This window comes from Osmerus mordax, chromosome 4, assembly GCF_038355195.1.
Source record: "Osmerus mordax isolate fOsmMor3 chromosome 4, fOsmMor3.pri, whole genome shotgun sequence".
Lineage (NCBI taxonomy): Eukaryota > Metazoa > Chordata > Actinopteri > Osmeriformes > Osmeridae > Osmerus > Osmerus mordax.
Window position 1 is genome coordinate 5522725 of NC_090053.1, and position 21847 is coordinate 5544571.

At 41.9% G+C, this 21847-nt stretch overlaps 4 protein-coding genes across 4 annotated transcripts; 2 read left to right on the forward strand and 2 right to left on the reverse strand.

The window, feature by feature from the left end:
* The first annotated feature begins 3216 nt into the window (after positions 1 to 3216).
* On the forward strand, positions 3217 to 4279 carry LOC136942321 (small nuclear ribonucleoprotein F-like). Its single transcript, XM_067235177.1, has 4 exons — positions 3217 to 3283; positions 3548 to 3673; positions 3812 to 3876; positions 3998 to 4279. Exons 1-4 carry the CDS (start codon positions 3281 to 3283, stop codon positions 4062 to 4064), a joined length of 261 nt encoding a protein of 86 aa, XP_067091278.1. The 5' UTR covers positions 3217 to 3280; the 3' UTR covers positions 4065 to 4279.
* A 137-nt stretch (positions 4280 to 4416) lies between these two features.
* LOC136941645 (cilia- and flagella-associated protein 100-like) lies at positions 4417 to 7788 on the reverse strand. The gene is made up of 8 exons (XM_067234182.1): positions 7782 to 7788; positions 7414 to 7505; positions 7177 to 7323; positions 5593 to 5744; positions 5349 to 5484; positions 4824 to 5026; positions 4638 to 4731; positions 4417 to 4524 (listed from the first exon to the last, which is right to left on the reverse strand). The coding sequence occupies exons 1-8, from the start codon at positions 7786 to 7788 to the stop codon at positions 4417 to 4419; spliced, it is 939 nt and encodes a 312-aa protein (XP_067090283.1).
* Positions 7789 to 8760: 972 nt separating this feature from the next.
* hal (histidine ammonia-lyase) lies at positions 8761 to 13821 on the reverse strand. Its single transcript, XM_067234975.1, has 20 exons — positions 13560 to 13821; positions 13349 to 13409; positions 13214 to 13241; positions 13056 to 13130; positions 12903 to 12975; positions 12688 to 12754; positions 12554 to 12591; positions 12297 to 12422; positions 11973 to 12112; positions 11753 to 11800; positions 11328 to 11475; positions 11126 to 11221; positions 10961 to 11019; positions 10784 to 10864; positions 10551 to 10616; positions 10284 to 10449; positions 10034 to 10168; positions 9670 to 9778; positions 9495 to 9564; positions 8761 to 9346 (listed from the first exon to the last, which is right to left on the reverse strand). The coding sequence occupies exons 1-20, from the start codon at positions 13804 to 13806 to the stop codon at positions 9215 to 9217; spliced, it is 1965 nt and encodes a 654-aa protein (XP_067091076.1). The 5' UTR covers positions 13807 to 13821; the 3' UTR covers positions 8761 to 9214.
* Positions 13822 to 15676: 1855 nt separating this feature from the next.
* On the forward strand, positions 15677 to 21790 carry LOC136941962 (ETS domain-containing protein Elk-3-like). The gene is made up of 5 exons (XM_067234662.1): positions 15677 to 15857; positions 17583 to 17791; positions 18330 to 19109; positions 20054 to 20176; positions 21020 to 21790. The coding sequence occupies exons 2-5, from the start codon at positions 17585 to 17587 to the stop codon at positions 21119 to 21121; spliced, it is 1212 nt and encodes a 403-aa protein (XP_067090763.1). The 5' UTR covers positions 15677 to 15857; positions 17583 to 17584; the 3' UTR covers positions 21122 to 21790.
* Positions 21791 to 21847: the final 57 nt, after the last annotated feature.

Here is a 21847-nt window from a genome sequence, read left to right on the forward strand (position 1 = left end):
GGCAGTGACCTAAATGATGCACCCCCCCACCCCATCAAAGTTAATGGCTTCTTTGTTCCCCACCTGGAGAGAGAGTGCTATGCCAGTGCCTTTTCGTTTAGCTTCGGGCCAGTAGAACTGGCCTTTCCCTGGCTCAAAGCATCAGTGGTCGACTGTGATGACAGACATGGGACTGTTACTACACCACTGACCTGCTTTATTTCCAGACTGTAAAAGGATCTCACTCCCTCCCCCCTGATGGTCCATGTCACCTCGTGCCTCATGCTTCCTGACCAAGAGAGACCATTGGAAGGAATATGTGTACACCCTTTTAGAAGCCAGACATACAGTATAGTCAGACATAATACAGGGTAGGATGTAAAGCAAGGGAATGGCTTTGAGGGTAATGAAGATTTTTCCGCTACCACATCCTGACCTGTATTTCTTGTACTTTCTTGTACTCTTTTTTCCCACTTCAATTTATCTTCCTTTTCCTTTCACTACATTTGTCTCACTTTTACTGTGACTCTGAAGACAGTACACATCAACTATCATCCACACATTCCCTCTGTCAGCATGCAAGTTGACACTGTTTAGTCTCTGGCTCTAGAAGCTCAAACTCATATTTCTCTTTATTGTGCAACAAACTATCTTGTTGCAGACAAAACAGCACTGGCCAGAATTAGCATCAGCCAAGGACTAGGGAATTTTGTGAGACTTTCACCTTCGCCAGGCAATGGATCTGTCCCAATTCTAATTGTAAAGTGAAGAGGAGGTAACTCAAGCCCCCTAGAAAGGTGAAGACTGCATGTGACATCTGTGACATCTGCCTTTCGACATGAATGAGCCCCTCCTGTATTATTGCGCTGAGGATATCAGGGAAAAGAGAGGAAGGCCTGGTATATTTCAATGACACTTCATTGTGTGAACCATAGATATAGTTTCATTTCCGTTCTTTATATCAGACAGTGTATTACGACGCATGCCAAACTGAAGAATGGCTTTTTCGTTTCCACAAGAAAACAAAAGGTTATCTTTGGTTCCCATCATTTTTGCTCTACTCCTCCTCTGTTTAAAATTGTTTCTAATGAAGAGACAATCGTTACTAATGTTAGGGTCCAAGTGCTGACAATGAAAGGAGTATATTGATTATCAATTATGGATCCCGACAACACAGTGTAGCTTTATCATTACCACGGAGATGAACTATGTGAATGGGTCAAATGAGACAACAAACAGGGTGCTGACAACATTAACACCCAAGCAGACTAGTTTCCTGGAGGATATTTGTCCCATGCACAAAACTAGGGGTGATGTCACGGCCAAGGCTATCTGGGCCATTAGGAAGTGACGGAGCAAGAAACCTTGAAGAGAAAATGAAAAAGGTTTGGGTGTATCATACATGGTTCTGATCTGTGTTGTCAAGAACGTAAAATATGTGGGTCACTGAAAGCTTTGTAAGGATTGTACATGGTACATGATAACTACTCTTTTATGGACTTAATTATTAAAGTATTATTTACTGCTGACAAAAGGTGATGGAAAAAAATTAGAAAATGTGGTTTCAGCCACAGAGCACTTTGTATGGTGGGTGCCATGCCATCTGCTTTTTGATTCATTACTATGTCTTGAACCTGTCGCCCTACACCCTTGCCTCCTCCTCCCCACTCAGATGATAATTAACACCCTTCTGGTGCCTGTATGGTGAGCAAACAGAATGATGGTCTGGGTTGAGGATGATGCAGAGCCAGGGTCAAAACGTACGTTGTCACTGTGGCCCAACAAAAGTCTATGTCTCTTTGCTGTGGAAAATCACCCATGTGGAGGACAACTTCTTGAACAAACATGTTGATCTTCAGACAGGTCAAGGACAGGACATACATATTCCCTGCTGCCACCATTCATTTTAGTTATTTACACTTTGAGTGACTAAAATGAAAAAAGGCTAACAAATGTATCCATTTTCCAGAAGCATAACATATTTATTATTCTGTAGTTAATTTAAGACAAGAATATTGCTTGGTGGTACAGTACTTGTTGCCTAAATGACCCTGTAATGTAGTTAGATGTTTTTCTATGGGCACTGGTGATGCCTAAATATATTGGTCACTTTCCAGCGGTAACAGGTGCAGATAATGTATTGTTTTCATCTTGTTTTTGTGTCCTTATCACAATTTTCCTTGACACAGATCATTTCCCAGGTTGTACTTTCCCTGTCTCATAAATGTGGAATGGGCTTATTGGATTGAAAAACAACAATAGGAATTAATGCTATCCTAGTCATCAACCCAAGTTTGGATGGAAATTGGCAAGTTGTCTGAGACTGCATCTGAGTTTGGCTCAGACTGTGTATAGCTGAATCTGTAACTAAGGGAGTTTTGAAGAGTATCATAGAAACATGAGCAAACTAAAATCTATCCGATTACCTGTATCTAAGGAGTTTGGAAGTCTACATATATAAACAAAGAGAAAAGTATTTACTTACACCAGCACAGCACCTGGAAAGAAACGTTAAAAAGTTCAAACCATGAACCTTTCAAAATATAATACTTTACTTGCACGTTCAAATCATGGTTGGTTGAGGATTTCATCTTTGTTTTTGTTACGATGAAACTTTTGCAGTATTGTAAACCCTTTCAAATCAGCACCCATTATTCAGACTTCTGAGTAATTAGAGAAGTAATTAGAGAAGTAATTAGGCTACATCCCATGTTAGGACATGAGTAGCTATAGATTTTGTGTGGTGTGATAGTTGTCAGCTTTGATCGTTTTTCTTCTAGAGGGTGTCACAAAATGCATAGGCTATTGAGAGAAATATAAATGAATTTGGGGTTAATATTTCACGAATGAAACTCATAATCTGCATTCCAGTAACCGATCCCAAGTGAATTATTTGCCTTGCACACCTTATAAATCTACTCAATACGAGGCTGTCGATGCATTGTGTTACCCAAAGAAAACATTGCCCTCTTGTGGTCAAGATCACAACATGTATTTTGTTACGTTTAAAACGAACAGCAAAAAAAGTAACAATGTTACAAATGTGTTATGTAACTAGCAATGTTTTAACCGGTGTACATTTAAACAATTATGAATTTTTCCGCACATATGTGTTAAGTAGCTAGCAACGATTAAACCGGTGTAAATTTAAATTATGATCAACTTTTCTGCACATGCTGTCCTGTGACGTATTATTTTCCACCAATCACAGTCAAGGGTCAAAGTAGCGTACTTCCTTCTTCGAAAACGGCGTGCAAACGTCGTTGAAGTAACCAGTCCAAGATCCTTTTTTGACTACAAAATGGTAAATTCACTTTTTACTTCTTGCAGTGTTCGATGAAAACTGTGCTCATACAAGTTTTTCCTTTGATATCTAGACCCCAAATGTATTTTGCAGGCACACCTCCATTCAGTTTTATAGCTAGCTAACATTAGCAACCTAGCTACCGTAACTTGTGTAGCTAGTGGCCTGTTCAGCCTTGTATTTTTACCAGTGCAGGCGTGTAACAGTACAGTAGCCCATCAGCTTTTCAAGTGAGTATGTTTTACTAACTGTTTGCAATTACAGAGTCTCCCATTGAATCCAAAACCCTTCTTGAACGGATTAACTGGAAAGCCGGTGATGGTTAAGCTGAAGTGGGGCATGGAATACAAAGGCTACCTAGTGTCTGTGGATGCTTATATGAATATGCAGGTATGTGGCCGCCAAAAATCCCAATTCAATGAATTTAAAATAATTCTGCCCAATCTTGTGCAACTACAATTGAAACACAGTTCTTTTTCACAGTATTGCACCCCCAGGTAAACTCAAACTTTGCTTGATTCATTACAGTTGGCCAACACTGAAGAGTATGTCGATGGAGCACTGGCTGGCCATCTAGGAGAAGTGCTGGTCAGGTGAGGATCTGCCATGTCTGATAATTGACACAGATACAATGATGCCATAGGAACTAGTAATATAATCTACTCTTCTTGTTGTGTACTGCAGCTTTGTAAGGAAATTGTCTCTCTCTCTCAGGTGCAACAATGTCTTGTACATAAGGGGAGTAGAGGAAGAAGAGGAGGATGGCGAAATGAAAGAGTGAAGAGGTTCCATGTCAGGATGCATTACCTTTTTACTTCATTGGAACTGTTAGAATTCTTGATAGAAAATTGTCCTTGATATTTTTTTCCTTTTTGTGTATTGAGAAAACGACTGTTTCTGCATCTCATAACATGTCTTTTTTTGTACTATTACATAATTTGTTGTGCAGCTTGAAGCACAACTTAATAAAATTGTGCACATTGCACTTTTCATGAATTGTCATATTACTGTATTTTTATTTGAAACACAAGGATACAAATCTTTTCGTAATATATATGAAGTTATTATTGAACAAATTGAATTAAGATACTTGTAGGCTAATGCATGACTTCTGTATTGTGGTGTGATTGTGATCAAGTGAAGAAGTACAAAGCATCTTCCTGCTCCTTTGAGCTCATGACATATACTTTGTTCTTCTTGACCTCTGACGGCTCAGATCGAGGCATCAGCTTGCGTCCAGTCTAGAACCATAGAACACACTTTTTACGTTATTGGGCATCTGTCTAGTTTGAATATGTTTTTTCTCCAACCAGATGCATAGCTCTCGTGTCAATAGATACAAAGAAATACAGACCTGTTTCTTGCTGTCGCTAGTCGCCCTCTCTATAGCCATTTTGAGTCTTTCCTCATGGTGACGTTTCTTCATCTCCATCTTCTCCTCGCGCATCCTTAGGAACGAAAGCAAAACATTACATTGATTTTATAGAAAGGAATCAATGTCCTTGGAAATGTGATGATTAGAAGGTGCGTGAGAACTCGCTTAAGTCTCTTCTCCTTCTCCTTTGCTGTTCGGATAGCTTCCACGTTCTCTGAAGGTAGCGTGTCCAAGCGCTCCAGGACCTCCTCCATCCGGCTCTCTGTGTTGGCCAGCATGTGAAGGGTGCTGATGTTGGTTCCCACCTCCCCCCCACACATCTTAAACACCTCCTTCATCTTGTTGTGCAAGATTTTAAGCATATGATCCTGCAAGACCAATGTGAATTTATCAAAAGTCTAAACTTCAAACCACTTCCACAACGAGTCGTTTTTCATGAACTTATGTCAAAGGATGAGAACGGATGTGAGAGTGACCTGTTTACGTTTACATTTGAGTCATTTAGCAGACGCTCTTATCCAGAGAGACTTACAGTAAGTACAGGGACATTCCCCCCAAGGCAAGTAGGGTGAAGTGCTTTGCCCAAGGACACAACTTCATTTGGCACGGCCGGGAATCTAACTGGCAACCTTCAGATTACTAGCCCGATTCTCTAACCGCTCAGCCACCTGACTCCGACCTGACTCTGACCTGTTTATCAGCTCTATATTCGCCATAGGAGAAGATCTTGGACTTGAGCTCCAGATCAGAGTTTTTCTCCTCCTCCCGCTGGATTGTGTTATTCAGGATGTCAATCTGCTGCTGCAGGACTTGGGTCTCATTGGCTCTACAGTAGAAATGCAAATATACTCAAACATCCTTTAAATGAGTGTGTATTGGTGTGCTAGTATCAGATTTGTACTTAATGTGATCATTTTCGGTCTTTTAAGCTTACGTTTTGTTTTGCGTTAGCTGGACAGTTTTGCAGATCTCGTCCCTGGCTTCCTCAGTCTCCTGGAAATTCTGGATGAAAGATAAATTCTGCTCCTCCAAGTCAGTTATGATATGTAACATTTCTCTTGGGTCAGTGAAATATAGCTCTGGCTCCTTGGAAGAGACAAGAGGGAATGTTAGTTATGTACTGTGAGAAAATGAATTGAAAATAATACATTAAGTTGCAAAGACCCAAACCTCATCACTGTCTGAGGGCTCGATCATCTCTGTGATGGATTCCTGTCTTCCAGCGCATTCCTTCCCACTGCAATTACAGACGCGTGATTTTAAAGTAATGTAACCAAATATTGCTGATCTCAACTAACCTAACGCACAAAAACAGATGCTGTATAACCTCTTGCTCTGTCTTGTCTGTGTAATTTTAGTCACTTTGGAATTCCGTCTGCCGTTCGGACATACTTTCTTGTCATCTTGGGAGAAAAACAAACTGAAAGTAAGTAGCCTAGCTTTGGGGGGGTGACACCAACATTATAAAGGACAAAAAGGCTATTGGACCTTACGTTTTAAAGACTGTTTATCTTTATTCAGTTTCCCCCACTGCTCTACCGCTCTCTTCTCTTTCTTCAGCTTTTGCTCTTTGCGCCACTCTGCTGGTGCGACTGAGGTCAGAAACTTTTTGTAAATCTGGTATTCCTTCAGGATTTCTTGGTATTTTGATATGTCACTAATAAAAAGAAAACATTGTGTCTATATTCTGCATGAAGTTGGTAGAGCGGAGGACTGTAGAAACTAACATTCACATACTTAAGTACAAATCCAGCTCGAAGGAGTTAACTTTTGAATTGATAATTTTGAATGACAACTGTCGGACGACTGAAGCGCTTTACAGTTCAGGTGTAATTACCTTCTAATTGATATCATTTTTGCCATGACTTTCTTAATTTCTGTAGTTTTCTCAACTTTCAAAAGTGTTTCTTTCTCAGCCCTGAGGGAAAAAACGGACAAAGAGTGCATTTGAGTTATAATTGCTCATTGATCATTAAGCTACTGACATTTAAATGCAATGGCTGACATACAACATTTGATCCTTATGACTGCAAGTTATTTGTACCAAAACTTACAACTTAACAGCTTCCACTGAATTCTGGTCATTTTCTTTGATAAATCTTTCAAATGCAATGGCATCATTCTCCAAATGCTTTTCAGCAATATGGTTTCTCTTTTTCTCTACGACCATGTCCTTCTCTAAATGTTTGATAGTGTCAAGTTTCACTGACAGAGAATACTGTAGAGGCAGACAAAAAGCTGTTGTAAATTACAACATTACATATTGCTACATACATTTTCCTATACTATCTAGTCATAGTAGCCTACCTAGAAATACTGTTGTTTTGTATAGATTTTACCTGAATCATAAACATTTCTTTCTGTTTTGCCAAGTGGTCCCTCACACTTTCCCTTTCTTGACGACGACCTGGGGAATATCGTTATAAAATGTGGTTGTATACATCAAACCCACAATATTCAGCACAATGCAATACACTGTGTGGTGCCATGTGACTCCGGTCCTGCCTTTAGTGACTACAGTGGCCCATGTGTTGTTGTCTCTTATGGATTCATCTGTTTCTGAGATGGATTCTTCAACAATCCTCAGGGGGGCAGAGCGAGACCTGAGCCTTGACAGGAAGGTGCTCTTCAGCTCTGTTGGCAACCTATTAAAAAACTTCTTCTCCTGAAGGACAGCACACAAATGTGTCATTTTTATCACTTAGACATTAAGCACTAATAACACTTCAAAGTTGATTCAGAGAGCAATACATACTTGTTTCTCGATGACAGAGTCAGACTCTCTTTTTGTAAAGATGTCCACATCCTTAGGAAGCACAAAGGGGTTAGCAGATTCTCTGTCCTCATCTGTAGGTAAACATTACCACAGAAAGCTGTTTCAAATATTTTCTGTTTCTAATGTCCCATGAAGAGATGAGTCATCTAGTCACTGTCCTAAATATGAATTGTACCTGTACAATTTCTTGATTTAAGCCACATGGCATCAAGAGTTGGCTTTGTGGTCTCTTCAAAGCTTTCTGTAAAATAACCCATGGAGTCTACAAACTTTGTATTTCACCATCAATTGTCATTACAACATAACATTTATAATACATTATTCTCTGTAAAGATGAAATACTGTACCTGCCATACCAACTTTCCTGTTTGAGAGGGATTGTGCATCAGGAGAGGAACAGAACGCACCTATCTTTACTAAAGATTGATTGACACAAACAATTTATTGACTTCATTAAACATGATAATTAAAATGTAAGATTTAAACTGTTTACACAGGGGCAACATTTTTATTGGAAGTAGTGTTTGACATTTCACAATTAGAAATTACAATTCACTTCTCAATCATTTTATGACTAAATGTTTTGAAATAATACTGTAGATTGTTAACGTGTATGATAGGAGGAGTTAAATGATATTGTAAGGTTACCTTTCTTTATGACTGGCATTTTTAGAGGAATTGCCATTATCTGATCAGTTCGAGCAGCTCGTTTGCTTTGAAGCACACACAAAAAAAAAAAATTCTCTTTCGATTAAAAGCTCTAGCAATTGTGTGATAGCTATTTCAAAACGTAAGAATATAGACCAATTACAAATATATTTAATAGCCAATAGAATACCTATACATAATCATTTTCCGCTCTATGTTTCAAATATTTATCTAGGCTACTTACCTCACTATTTTTGTAACTGTACTGAATTCGCGTATCTTTTTTGCTATTTGAACTCCAGCTTTAATTTCAAGAAATGACTATGTTTATGGTAATGAGGTTCTTGGAGATACATTCGAATATAAACAAACTTGCGCACGTAGGTTACCAGGGTCAACCTATCATGATGCGCTCTTTACCGTCACATGGACTCTAGTCCCAAATATAGGCTACGACTACGTTATCGATATGTGAAGTTCTCCGCATATGCCCACCGTTGCAGCCTACATTCCGTGTACTGACTTAACCAAATACCCCAAAGTTAATTTAAAGAACTTTCAGTACCTATTCACAAAAGCTGTTTAAAACACCAAAATGCAGAGACTATTAACTTCAATGATATTATGTGTATACGACATGACTTGGAACATTCAATAATACAACGTAGAAAAGAAAATAGAAAAGAAATCCGAATCAAATCAGTATTTATTTTTTATTGATTCAACGATCATTTCATAGCCTACTAAATAACAGCAGTTTACAGTAATTTTAGTGTGAGACCTTTTTTTTAAAATTGAAAATAGCTGAGGTAGTAGTGGGGCATTAAAGGCTTTTTGCACGTTGAACAGACAATACAATAAATATTGGCTAGCTTATATAAATGCTTAAATTATTATGTCATTTGCATGAGCATATAAGTCATTTCTGAATGCCTAAATAACCCAAATCATTATAAATGTATAGTTAATCAAGAAATATTTGGAATAACATCATTTGCATCTTTAGCCTCAATAGAAAGTGGATTTGAAAGATTATTGATAAAAACATGAAAGTGTAGAAAGAAATACTTCAGAATTAATGGTAAAGTATTTCAGTGTGAATGATAACATTAGTTTGTTGCTGATTATAATTTCACTCATGGCGGACACGTTTCCGTGGTGATGCTGGTGACTCTAGTGAGAAGGCAGTGGGAGACTCTGGGCGAGATTCAGGGATGTACTCTGTTTGGTACATTTCAATGTACGGTTGAGCCACTTTCCAAACCTTTGGGATAATAAGGCCGTTAGGACATATTGCAGACCAGTTAGCACAAAATTATCATTGTACTAAAAATACAAACATACATTTTCTTCACTGTTATCAATCCAAACTTCTGACACCCAGACTTAAGTCAGTATGACACTACACTTGCCTTCTGGTCCAGGAGAAGACGATGGATCGCCTCAATGTCCGGGGACATGAATCTATCTTTAATCCAGGGCCTGTGAAAACAAGAACGAAAGGAGAGAGGGGACAAATGAACCCTGGACAAGTATTAACCAGCTTGTTCCCAATGTGTGTACCTTGGCCATATATGTTTGACTTACTTGACAACACTCCGTACAAGGTCATAGACCTTCTCCAATGGTGTGGTAGTACGCAGGGGGCGTAAAAATTCAATACCCTGGCAGGCAGCTAGGAGCTCAATAGCAAGAACTGGGGGAAGAGATGGTGGTTCGCATTATGGACCAGCTTAGTCACAGAGTATAGTACCTACAGCTGCATATTGTATTTAATTGACCTAACATAAATATATATTTTACACAGTGCTCGTGTTACTCAGAAAAGATCTTTTAAGAAATATTGTTTTTTAGTGCTTTTTAGTTTTTCAGAATTATTATTCAATTGATTTTATGGGTTGAAATATTATGATATGTTATTATCACTTGGTTTTCCCCACTGTAGGCCTACCTTGCTCCACATGTTCCACCACCCTAAGGGCCTTCCTGGCAGCCCATCCTCCCATTGAGACGTGATCCTCCGTGGCAGCGCTGGTGGACAGGGAGTCAACGGAGGAAGGGTGGCACAGCACCTTGTTTTCCGACACTATGCATGGGAAAGGGTGTATGAACCGTTATCCCCAAGTGCTACACTTTCACACAGAGACACGCACAATTCCAGCGGTAGTTTTTATTATTATTATTATAAGTCACACACATACCCAGGGATGCAGCGGTACAGTGTGCAATCATGAAACCGGAGTTGAGGCCACCTTCGTTGACCAGGAAGGCAGGCAGCTCACTCAGAGACGGGTTACACAAGCGCTCGATCCTCCTCTCACTGATGGAAGCTAGCTCGTGCACGCCAATAGCCAAGAAATCCAGAGCCTATAGTCAGAGACCACAGAGTGATAGAGGGACTGGAAAGCAGATACAAAATATGCCCCAAACAGACTGTCCAAGCCTTATCCTTTAATACAGTGTTTTACCTTTGCTGGATATTCTCCATGGAAATTCCCACCAGAGATGGTCTCTCCTCTCTCTGCAAACACCATCTGAGATGGTCAGTTAAGGTAATGGTCATGTAGTGTGGACAGGGCAATTATACAACACATTGTACATGCATTTTCCAACAAACCATACACAAAATCTATATTGTTAGCTATAATGTAATTAGAACTGAGTACAATGTCATTTTAAACGCTTATACTGATAAGGATACAGGGTTGTCAGTGGCACTGTTGATCTCTGTGTTGATTATGCTCTTGGCGAAAGCTATTGTGTCATTGACTACTCCGTGGACCTGGTGAGAGAGAGAAAACACAGGGCTTAGAACCTGCCCTTCTCTGGTCCAATAACCTGTCAGTTAATATATCTGCTGTTCAATATTCTGCATCACCTGAGGACAGCAGCGCATGGTGTAGGCATCCTGGACTCTGTCACAGAACCGGTGACTCTCTTACAAGGTAACAAAAAAGTAAAAGTCACCCAATATTGTTATGGTCATGAAAACATAACTACAATTTCCATGATTGGAAATGTTGACATTGATCTGTTCACTCACCTGCAATCTCTGAAGGGCGGTGATCTGATTCCAGTAAGGAGCGGAAGCGCATGGCGACCTCAATCTGTCCCGGGTGGGGACGCAGCGCATGGATATCTAAAGGAGAAGACAGGGGACTAGGGGAGTTAAGATAGTTTATCACAATGTGTTTATTCCATTTTACTCTTTTTTTTTCTTTTTTCTTTGCTCGCTCGGCCCTTACCGCTGTCGAAGGCCTTGGTTGTCCCCTTCAGCACCTCCAGTGTGAGGGCTGCGATGATGTCAGCCTGCCGGGCGATGCTCTCAGCCCGCTCCACGGCCTCTGCTCCCAGAGACGTGATCATCTGAGTCCCGTTGATCAGAGCAAGACCCTATAGGGTGGACGTAAGGGGGAGGAAATATATATATATATAAAGAGAGAGAGAGAGAGAGAGAGAGAGAGAGAGAGAGAGAGAGAGAGAGAGAGAGAGAGAGAGAGAGAGAGAGAGAGAGAAGGAGAGTTATAGGTAATATATTAAGCTAAAACTAAAAGATGATTCTAAAACAAAGGCTCTGGAAAAAACAGGGGACATTATTTGCTAAATGGATCTTAAACTTGTGATTTGCACAGTTATCCCTGTCACAAGGCAGTGATGTTGACTGCAATACCTCTTTAGGCTTGAGTGATATGGGCTTCAGACCATGAGCCTCTAGGACCTGAGAAAAGATAAAAAGGGGAGAAAACACATATGGTCAAGGTTTAGAGAAAAGCAAACATGCTTTTTCATGTTGAACCTCTTGCCCTGTAACTGTTCCAGTTTCAAAACCAACACACATTGGGTAAAGTCCTGCCTATCTAGAAGTTACAGGGAAAGTGGAGCTCTCTTACATATTTAGCATCTGCCCATCCGCTCTTTGGTGACCACATCTTGCCCTCTCCCATGAGGCCCAGTGCTAGATGAGAAAGCGGGGCAAGGTCTCCACTGGCACCAACTGTCCCTTTCTCAGGGACAAAGGGCAGACAGGAAGCTAAAAAGACAAGCAAAGATAGGAGATATTCTAAACTGGGACATCAAGCCTGGACTGAAGACAAAGTCAGAGTTGTGAATGATCAGGGCACAGAAAACAATTTGACAGGCTTAGCTATGAAGAAAAAAATAAGATTGTTCTACCAAGAGCTCTAACATGCATTAACATGGCAATGTTAGTTCACCATTGAAGGCCTGGATCATGGCATGAAGGGTATCCAGGGAGATTCCGCTGTACCCCTTGGCCAAGACATTAATCCTTAGGGCCAGGAGCATGCGGGTTCTCTCTGGGCTCAGGGGACTACCCACACCTACACACCACAGACACACCAGACACTCATTAACTCCCCAAGTTCACTCCATGACTTGCAAAATCGGTAGACTTTGCATCAATGGATATCAAGTTTAACTGGTTCAAGTTTTCAATTTGAGAAAAACATACCTGCTGAGTGCGACCGCACAAGATTCTCCTGCAGCTCTCTGTGTAAAAGAAATTGTGTCAACAGAATAAACAATGTTGTGAATTATGTCCATTTAGCAAGAAATAGGGACAGAGAGAACTAAAGATTTACGTACTTGAGTTTGCTGACAGGAATAACAGTTCGGGCAAATTTCCCAAAACCCGTAGTGATTCCATAAACAACTAGGGGAAAAGATGGGAGGTACAAAAAGAGTTGCACAGGAAGATTTTATTCTGGTTGACCATATGAACTTGAGTCTAACATACTGTATTTCAATAAGATGAAATGAAGTCAGAGAGAAAAGCTACTCATAACTTGGTCAACTCTCACCTTTGTTTTCTTTGACGATGGTGTCAATGAGCTCCCTAGATTTCACAACTTTGGTTTCGGCCTCCGGGGTCAACTGAAATTTTGATAAAGGGAACCAAAGAACTCAAAGCTCAGCTAGTCAACATGTAACAAACAGAGCTTGTAAATCATTACCTTTATATTGTACATCCCCTTTCCTAAATTGACCAGGTCTGTTGCAGTCAGGCTGTTGCCATCTAAGAAGATGTACTGCAAAGATCACATTAGTCAAACAGATAATCAAGACATATGAAACAATACAGTTATGACAGTCACAAACACAGTATGCTCACGTCTTCAGGTTCTCTGTATACAGCTGTTCTGTTTGATAGAGGTTAAGCTTGTCCACAATATAGTGTATTACCGACCTTTCATCGTCAATAAATAATAATAAGAATAGTTTGAAGAGAATAATGTATAAAGGATACAGATGAGAAACTCCAGGCTGGTAGGGGGTGAAGTCAGTAGCCATGGTGTCTCCTTCGATACCTAGACACATTAGACAGTTTACAGACAGACATTAGTAATAACAGTTTGGCGATTGTGCACAATTACGCGCAGTATTTGTTTATATTCACTACAACAGCTAATGTGATGAATATAGTTTAAATGAAGAAGTACTAATTTAGGGTATCTTACTAAGTTCGACAAAGTCATTGTCCTCCAGAACATCGTCGATGGTGTCATCCGCATCCAGCAGCCCCTGCCCTTGGCATCTCCTCGCGACAAAACGAGTGTCTTTCACAGCCTTGATCCCCCCGTTGTCGGGTTTGTTCTTGGTGTACCGTTTGAGTGCTTCGTATGCAAGCCATTGGATTGAACTCGAGGTATCCCGACAGGGCACTGTAAGCCACTCGTCCCGAATGTGGACTGTGTAACGAGGCATACCGTACTGTGAGAATGCTATACTGCACTGACCATTACGCATCGCTCTCCAAGGTACTAAATGGCGCACCCAAATGCTGACAACCAATCAGACACATGCACGCAAAACACGCCTGTGTTTGACACATAAAGGCCGCAATATGCTTCTGCGTCTCCGTTTACGGTTGGGCGGGCGCACGGATACGCACGGATACGGACGGATAGACTGCGTTTATGGTTCTCCGTAGGCTGTGGGTGCTGAAAACAATTCACCGCCAGAAGAGTAGGTGGCGCAACGGTTTTTTGTAAATCGTCGTGGAGTGTTTATTTACCTAGGTTATCGAGAAGTCGGAGCAAATTTAAAAATTAGCCGTTTCATCAATAAAATACGCACATTTTCAGCAACTACACTGCCCATTTCTCGTCACATTTTAATTCAGATGATGATTTACATGTACTGTTTAGCTGAAATATGAATTGTGAAAACTTACAGCAATGACGGTCAAAGGATTCTGTTCGTCCTGTTTATCCCGGCAACCCCGCCCCCGCCCCTGACGCAAGCGATTCTTAATACTGACCAATCACAGCCAAGGGGGTCTCCGTAGCTCTCCGTCGCTCACGACGGATAGTTAGAAAATTCAGGAGGTGCACGTCGAGCTCTCCGGGGCTCTCCGAGGTCTGACGGAGAGCTCGTAGAGGGCGTTCCTCGGAGAAGAGGGCGTTCCCATGTGTCCGTTTTTCAAAAAACGCAGAAGCATATATAAGCCTTAAGGCCAACATTATAACAAGCTTGTTCGGGTTCGAGATCACATCCTTTATTCTTTATATTTTATCTAAAGACTACTCATGTACAAGGTTCCCCGGCTAATACACAAGGGTATCCATTTTACCACCTAATGAGTGTTTTTGAAAAACCTCACCTGCTTAGATCAGAAGTGATTTCAAACGTATCCCCAGACCTACGTTTTGGTGCCACCCACTTGACCTTCAGGACAGAGTCAAACAGGAGTCCTTGATCCCTGTTGGCTATTTCAGAGGTCTACCTCAATGGAGATTTAGTCATGTTAATTATTACGATATGTATATTGCATTTCGTTTCTTTGTTTGGATTTATGTCTCTTCTGTATTCTGTGACTATAGTGTCTTTTTGTATTCATGTATTAATATGATGTGAGGTCCAGTTACCAGCGTGACACTAAAACAGGTAGTAATAATGGCTACGGAGTGAAAAAGTGTCGGCAGTACTTCAGTCTTTTTAAACATGAGTATCAACTTCTACTTGAGTGAAGGATGTGTGTACTTGAGCCATCTCTGTTGAAATAGTTTCCAGGTATATGCCTACTAAAGCTGGTTGAATGCCTAGTGCTGCCTAGCACAGCTGTAATCAAGGCAAAGGGTGGCGACTTTGAAGAATAGGAAACGTAGAATCATGCAGTTTCAAAAACGTTTTTTAAACTTATTCTTTGTAGTTTCATTTCTTGACTTCAACTAGTCTACAAAATAAAATGTAGTACAAAATAAACATTCTTGAACGTGTTGGAACAGGTATGTGTCCAAACCTTTGACCGATACTGTGTGTTAGTACTTGTTTGTATTTGTTTATGTTTGCAGTTTTACACGATAAAGGATTACATTTTTGTGTTCATGCGTAAATGCATCGCTGCTTTGGATATCTCATGCCTAGCCTACGACAAATATATGCATAAAGCGCACCTCCTAGCGGCACTGAAGAATAAATGATTACGTCAATTTGTGTAGAGTAGCCTAGTTGCAGTGACAATATTTGCCATGTGTGCTATAATCAAGCGGCGCTGGCCATTGCCGGGTAAAGGGAGAAGAGTGGAGGAAAAGCGTGTTTACACAGACTGCAAACCGCCTGGGGAATCATACGCGAGAGGAAGTCAGCCGGCTCTCTGTCTGCCTGCTCCAACTTCCTGCTCAGAAAAAGAAAAATCTAGGATCCTATTTCAGTCCAGCAGAACTGTGTAGACGACAGTAAGCATGGAAGAACAAGGGACCATACGGAATTTATCATAAAATCTTTTAACAGGATAAAGAAACAAGAAATCCCTGGTAATGTAATTCTCATCACATTAGCCCACATCCCTGTTTTGTGAAGTAGCCTAACTTTATTGCGCTGGAAAGCGAAATACTTTTAGAATGTAAGCGGTTAAAGAAAAGAAAAAAAGAAAAAAAAAGTACAGTATGTTATTAGACAACAAGTTATTGTCTTAAAATAGACTACTAATATGTTGTAAGTACATGCGGGTGATTGTTTATTATAAAAAATATTGTAAACACGATGAGCCTGAGTAGCAATTAGAGATCCTGTTTTGACTGAGTAGGCTACACATTTTCTAAGAGCTTCCGGTTTGACACTGTCTGGCAGCGAACATCTTGAAAATTAGTGTGTGAGGTTTAGAAATAGTCTAGCTTTACGTCCGCTCATGTGCAACGCCTTGGCAACATTGTGAAATATTAGGTTTGTGGGTTATATTGGTCAAAACAATACCAAGCCTGTGTTGAATTAGAACACCAAGCGCGCTCAACACAAAACTTAAGACCACTTTTTAGCTTGCTGGCCTGATGCATTCTGCACTCCAGTCAGTTGCCTGTTGGATTTTCCACCGTCTGTGAACAGGAAGAGAGCATATTTAGTCATGGCTAAGTAATGTCTGCACACACCACCTAATCTCATTAGGAGTTTCCGTTCCCCTAACACTGGATGGCTTTGTGCGGCGGCGCAACGCAGCGTGACTTTTCAATTCGAGCATCTGCAATACTCACAACTCCCATCTTCCATCTTCATGTTTGGGCTGCCTCTGGCATCGAGGAGAGCCGGCGTGGATAGAAGGATGAAGGGGTGTTGTGTATAAATTGTTTAATGTTAGGTGACCATGACAACATACCATTAAGCATGTCCCGTAATTTCAGTAAGCCCTACAGAAAACATAAATTAGCCTATGTCCTTTTACAGTAGGTTTCAGAGTTGGGCTGGGAAGGGAACTATTTGACTAATATTTCATGACCCATTCCTGGGGAAATGAGGCGGAACTGGGGCAGGACTGGGGAAACACTCCTTGCTGTGTGGGATCCCTTCTCCCTGCCATTTGTCCTTGATAGTAGAATAGGAGGAAGTCCTGACTTTGACAGCTTTGTGGTTTCACATGGCAGATTGAAAACTCTGGATACTTTGTGCCAGAAATTAGTTTAGGTTCTGTGTGTGAGAGAGAGAAAGAGTGAGAGAGAGAGATTTAAAGCATATATGTGTTTTGAAAAAAAGCCGTTATCCGGGTCAATCAAATTGTATTCATTTACCACCTAACAGCACCCATCTAAAGCGTTCAGTGAAAGGGCCAATCAAGGAGGCTTCTAGAGAAACCAAGGCAAGACTTCACAGTAATAGTGCTACCAGGCAGACAGGAGCTCATAGACTGCACATTCCTCCATTAAACGACAAACCCACCCTAGGCCCGTCATACTTCCTGTGGAGAGAGGGCCAGGTTGGACCGCAGCATATTTCTGGCTTGAGCTGTTGTTCCTTCTCTTTTTTTCTTTAACTGTATTACACTACAGTAGTCTGCCCTGTTCTCTGTGCCGCCACTGCTCCTCTGTGCATCACACACTACAAGCACAGATGTTTTACAACATATTTCATGAAAATAACTAAATAAAGTAGTTCCGCCTAAGCTACTGTTAAGTCAATAAGTAATTGTCAATGTGTTCTAGGTATGGACAGTGGCATCACCTTGTGGCAGTCTCGTGTTGATTACGTAATTGATGTCCCATGTGTTCTAGGTATGGACAGTGCCATCACACTGTGGCAGTTCCTGCTACAGCTGTTGCTGGACCAGAGCCACAAACACCTGATCTGTTGGACCTCTACGGACGGGGAGTTCAAGCTGCTGAAGTCCGAGGAGGTGGCCAAGCTGTGGGGCCTGCGCAAGAACAAGACCAACATGAACTATGACAAGCTCAGCAGAGCCCTGCGCTACTATTATGACAAGGTGATGTACACTCCGCTTGTGCGGTTTCACTTGTCTTATCTCATGGTTTTCATTGGTTTCAAGGGATCACAACAGTACACACAATGACTGCCAAGGGATTGTCCTAAACAAATGATGCATGCACTGTATTATGAGATAAAGCCACTCCACTGGAAGAAAAAGAAGAACAACTTGTATCTAAAAGATCCCCACTGAGAGATACTTCCCCTTCCTCTTTTCTTACGTGGACTGATGCATTTAGCAAATATGTGTTTTAGTTCACAGAAGCCATTTTGTCATCACTCGGGTGACGTACAGCAGCCATTCATATTTCGACAGTACAGATATGTGGTTAAATCAAAATGGCTCCGTCATCATCACCCATTCAAAAAGCATTATCATCTAATTTAATCCAAATTACAAATCGTTTATCAGTCTATATATGATGTGACTTCAAAAGTGTCCTTAATCAAACTGTACAAAATACAAATGTATTTTTAAATTACTACTTTTTTATTTATTACCTGTACACTAATGCTTTCACCATATTATGTTTTAGAACATCATCAAGAAGGTCATTGGACAGAAGTTTGTGTACAAGTTTGTGTCGTTCCCTGAGATCCTGAAGATGGATCCCCAGGCGGTGGAGATGGGCCTGGCCTCTGGCAGGGTGGCCCTCCAGGAAGTGGAGGCCCAGGAGCTGGAGGAGGAGGAGGAAGAGGAAGAGGAGGCCCAGAGGAAGGCCCTGTCCGCCCTGGGGGCCCAGGCCTGTCGTAACGACTACCTTCGCTCTGGCCTGTACTCCTCCTTCAGCGTGGCCTCCCTGCACAACCAGCCGGAGTTGCTCCGGGCTTTGCGAGAGCACCAGGACGAGGCACGCACCGTCATCCGTTTCGGCACCAACGCCGGCGAGAGGACCGCTGCACCTCCCCTGCCCGCCTCCAAGCACGAGCTCTTCCTATCCGCCAGACCATCCCCTCACCATCGCCGCTCCCCACCGTCCTCCCCCCACAGCCCCGCCTCTCGGCCCAGACATGGGTGTAGTCCCGAGGCTGATCAGGAGGAGGATGAGGGGACGGACTCCGACCAGGGCGCCCAGCCTCTGAACCTGTCTTCGGGCCACAGGGAGCGCGCTCAGCAGCTGCCAGAGAAGAGGAGCAGCAGTAATAGTGGAAGTAGTAACCAAGGAGATGGACTCCCACCCAAAACAAAGAAGCCTAAAGCCCTGGAGATCTCTGCCCACTCCCTGTTGCTGTCAGGAAGTGACATCGGCTCCATGGCCCTAAACAGTCCAGCTCTCCCATCTGGCTCCCTCACCCCAGCCTTCTTCACTGCACAGGTGAGCATCACACCATCAAAAGGGTAGAAATTAGTCAGTAATTATTTTATGCAATGCAAGGAATTACAGATTGGTATTATTGGTCAATAATACAACATACAAGTAGTAAGACTATAAAACTTTATTTCCATGTACGGTGTAATTGTCTCCTCTGTGCTGGCCTGGAGGGACATGGAGACCTGCAGAATGTACAGCTAGACCAGCAAGCCAATACTATGGTTTAACTCTCACTATGTCTGACTGTCTGTGTCTGACTGAGATGATGTTGGCCACGGTAGTTTACCTTCAGTCAAAGTTTATAGAACACACACACACACTGCTACAGCACAAAGAACCTGATTCATGCAGCAATTACAAATCAGCATCACATATTTGAACTGATATTGTTTTTTATTGTTATAGTGATAGTAATAAAATTCCTACCCAACCTCCTTGAACAAACAGTGATGGCTGTACACTGTTTATAAAAGTGCATAGTGAGATTTACTCGAGTCTTGTCCTAGACCAGGCTATGAGAGGGGGGAAGAGGCCCTAAGTAATGCCATATGCTCCAATAATTCCATTAATAACCAGCACAGGGTTGGGTCCCACTGCTACACTGGCTAGCTTCTCTGAGGTGACACAGGGGAAAGAAGGGAAGGAGGGGGCAAAGGAGGGGAGAAATTGATTTCATATGTTGCACTCTGAAGCACCCAGCTGGCGTTCCAAGCTGTAGGGTGCCTGTAGAGTATGTTGCCCCCAATCAACAACCTTCTCTGCCCCTGTGTCCAAAGCAGAAATTTGCTAAGATTTTCTAACCCCCCAAAATTATAATACAGTATGAGATGCGTCTTCTCATTGACACTGTAAAAAGATATGTATGCCTTTTAAAATTCATATTTTTTAAACTGTCACTGTTGCGCGCTTTTATCCAAACCTCTCTCCTCCTCTATCCTCCTTCCCAGACTCCCTCAGGCCTGCTGCTGGCCCACAGTCCTCTGCTGTCAGGCATCCACTTCTGGAGCAGTCTGAGTCCTGTAGCCCCACTGAGCCCCGCCCGGCTTCAAGGCCATGGCTCCCTCTTCCAGGTGAGTTGGGGGAGGGACAAAAGGAGGGAGCAAGGGAGGAAAGGAGGAAGGGAGTGGTGAAGAGAGGCAGAAATGAGGGGGCAAGGGAAAAGTGGAGGGAGGGTGGAGCGAGGGGAGGGAGGGAGAGAGAGGTAGGGAGAGGTGGAGGGAGGAAGGGAGTAGGTGAAGGGAAAAGTGTCAATTGCTTCGTTTATGCCCAGCAATAGATAGGGGGAAGTTCGCAGAGACATTTTGAATCCACAGAGGTGTCATTGATAACCACACAGATTAAATCCTCACTGTTTGTGAGCTGTTTCTATCAAGTGAATTACGACCGCTTAAGTATCTTAAAACAAATAGCGTGCTAAAGTGGGCACTAAGTCTGTATATGTAGATTATAATATAGATACACAGACAGTAAAGTTGAATAGCAGAGCGTTGTTAGTCTAGGAGAGACTCGCAGCATCGTGGTGCTGTGGAGGTCTCCAGTTTCAGTGCTCAGGAGAGGCAGAGGAAATCCTGTGAATACTTCCTGTTTGAGCCCATGGGAGGCAGTCTGAACAGGGCGGACTGGTTTGCTCCTCATTCGTGCATACCCCCCCCCCCTTCCCCCTCCCTCCTAAACACATATACACCTAAGCTTGTTCTATGTGTACCATGCATAGTTCACTTACGCCCCTCTGTTTTTCTGTTATGAAGGTAGAGAGGATAGTGGGGAGGAAGAGGCACAGGGGCATAGAACAACAGGAAACCAGAGCAGTGACAATACAAGAGTTCCTCTTGCACCGGATAGCAGTGTTTGCAGACCCCCCCCCCCACCCTAATTCTCTTCCCCTCTCTCTCTCTCTCTCTCTCTCTCTCCAGTTCCCAAGCCTGATGAACGGACATATCCCCGTCCCCCTGCCTAGCCTGGACGGGTCCCCATCCTCCTCCCTGCTCCTGGCCCCGGCTTCTCACAAGTCTTGATTCAGGGTCTTTTAAAAACTTTTTTTTGTATTTTGTATTTCCTTTTTTCCATTCCTTAAGTGAAGACTGCAATCAGTATCATCTTCATTATAAGCCTATTTTTGTCTTTACCATGTGTGCTTTTTATGAGACTGTTGACCTCACTTTTTTTGCACTTCTAGTTGCTTCAGATTAATTGTTGAAAGCACTTGGTAAAAGCCATATGCTGGAATGTCTGGGAGAATTCCAGCTTGTGATAAAACTACAGCACAGTTTCATTAGGACCCCCTGTTCAGGTGGACAGTAGTTTAACGTGGCTAGACTCCAAACTAGCCAAGCAGAGGGCTTGCTTGTTTTAATCTTGTAAAAAAAAAACATTTCCTTTTTTTTGTATTTTGTTTTATGATTTTTCATCATAGAATGTGAGACTTTTTGTTTCCATTGTGTGTATTTTAATGTATTGCGTTGTTTGTATGGACTGTGCTTCTCATTTCTACCGGCTGTGCCTTATTTCCCCCCCCCCACCACCACCCCATTTCAAAATTATTCTTGAAGACGAGATGTCAAATCAATGAGAAAAAGCTTTGTAACAACCTATGTTTTTATACTGGAACAGTATGTATTCTGTATAATTTTATATTGATGAAAAAGTTGTTTTCAATAAACAAAGCATTGAATGCGTATACCACGTTTTAAATGTCTATCAAATTATTAATATATGTGTTTGAAGAAAATTTATCCAGGACA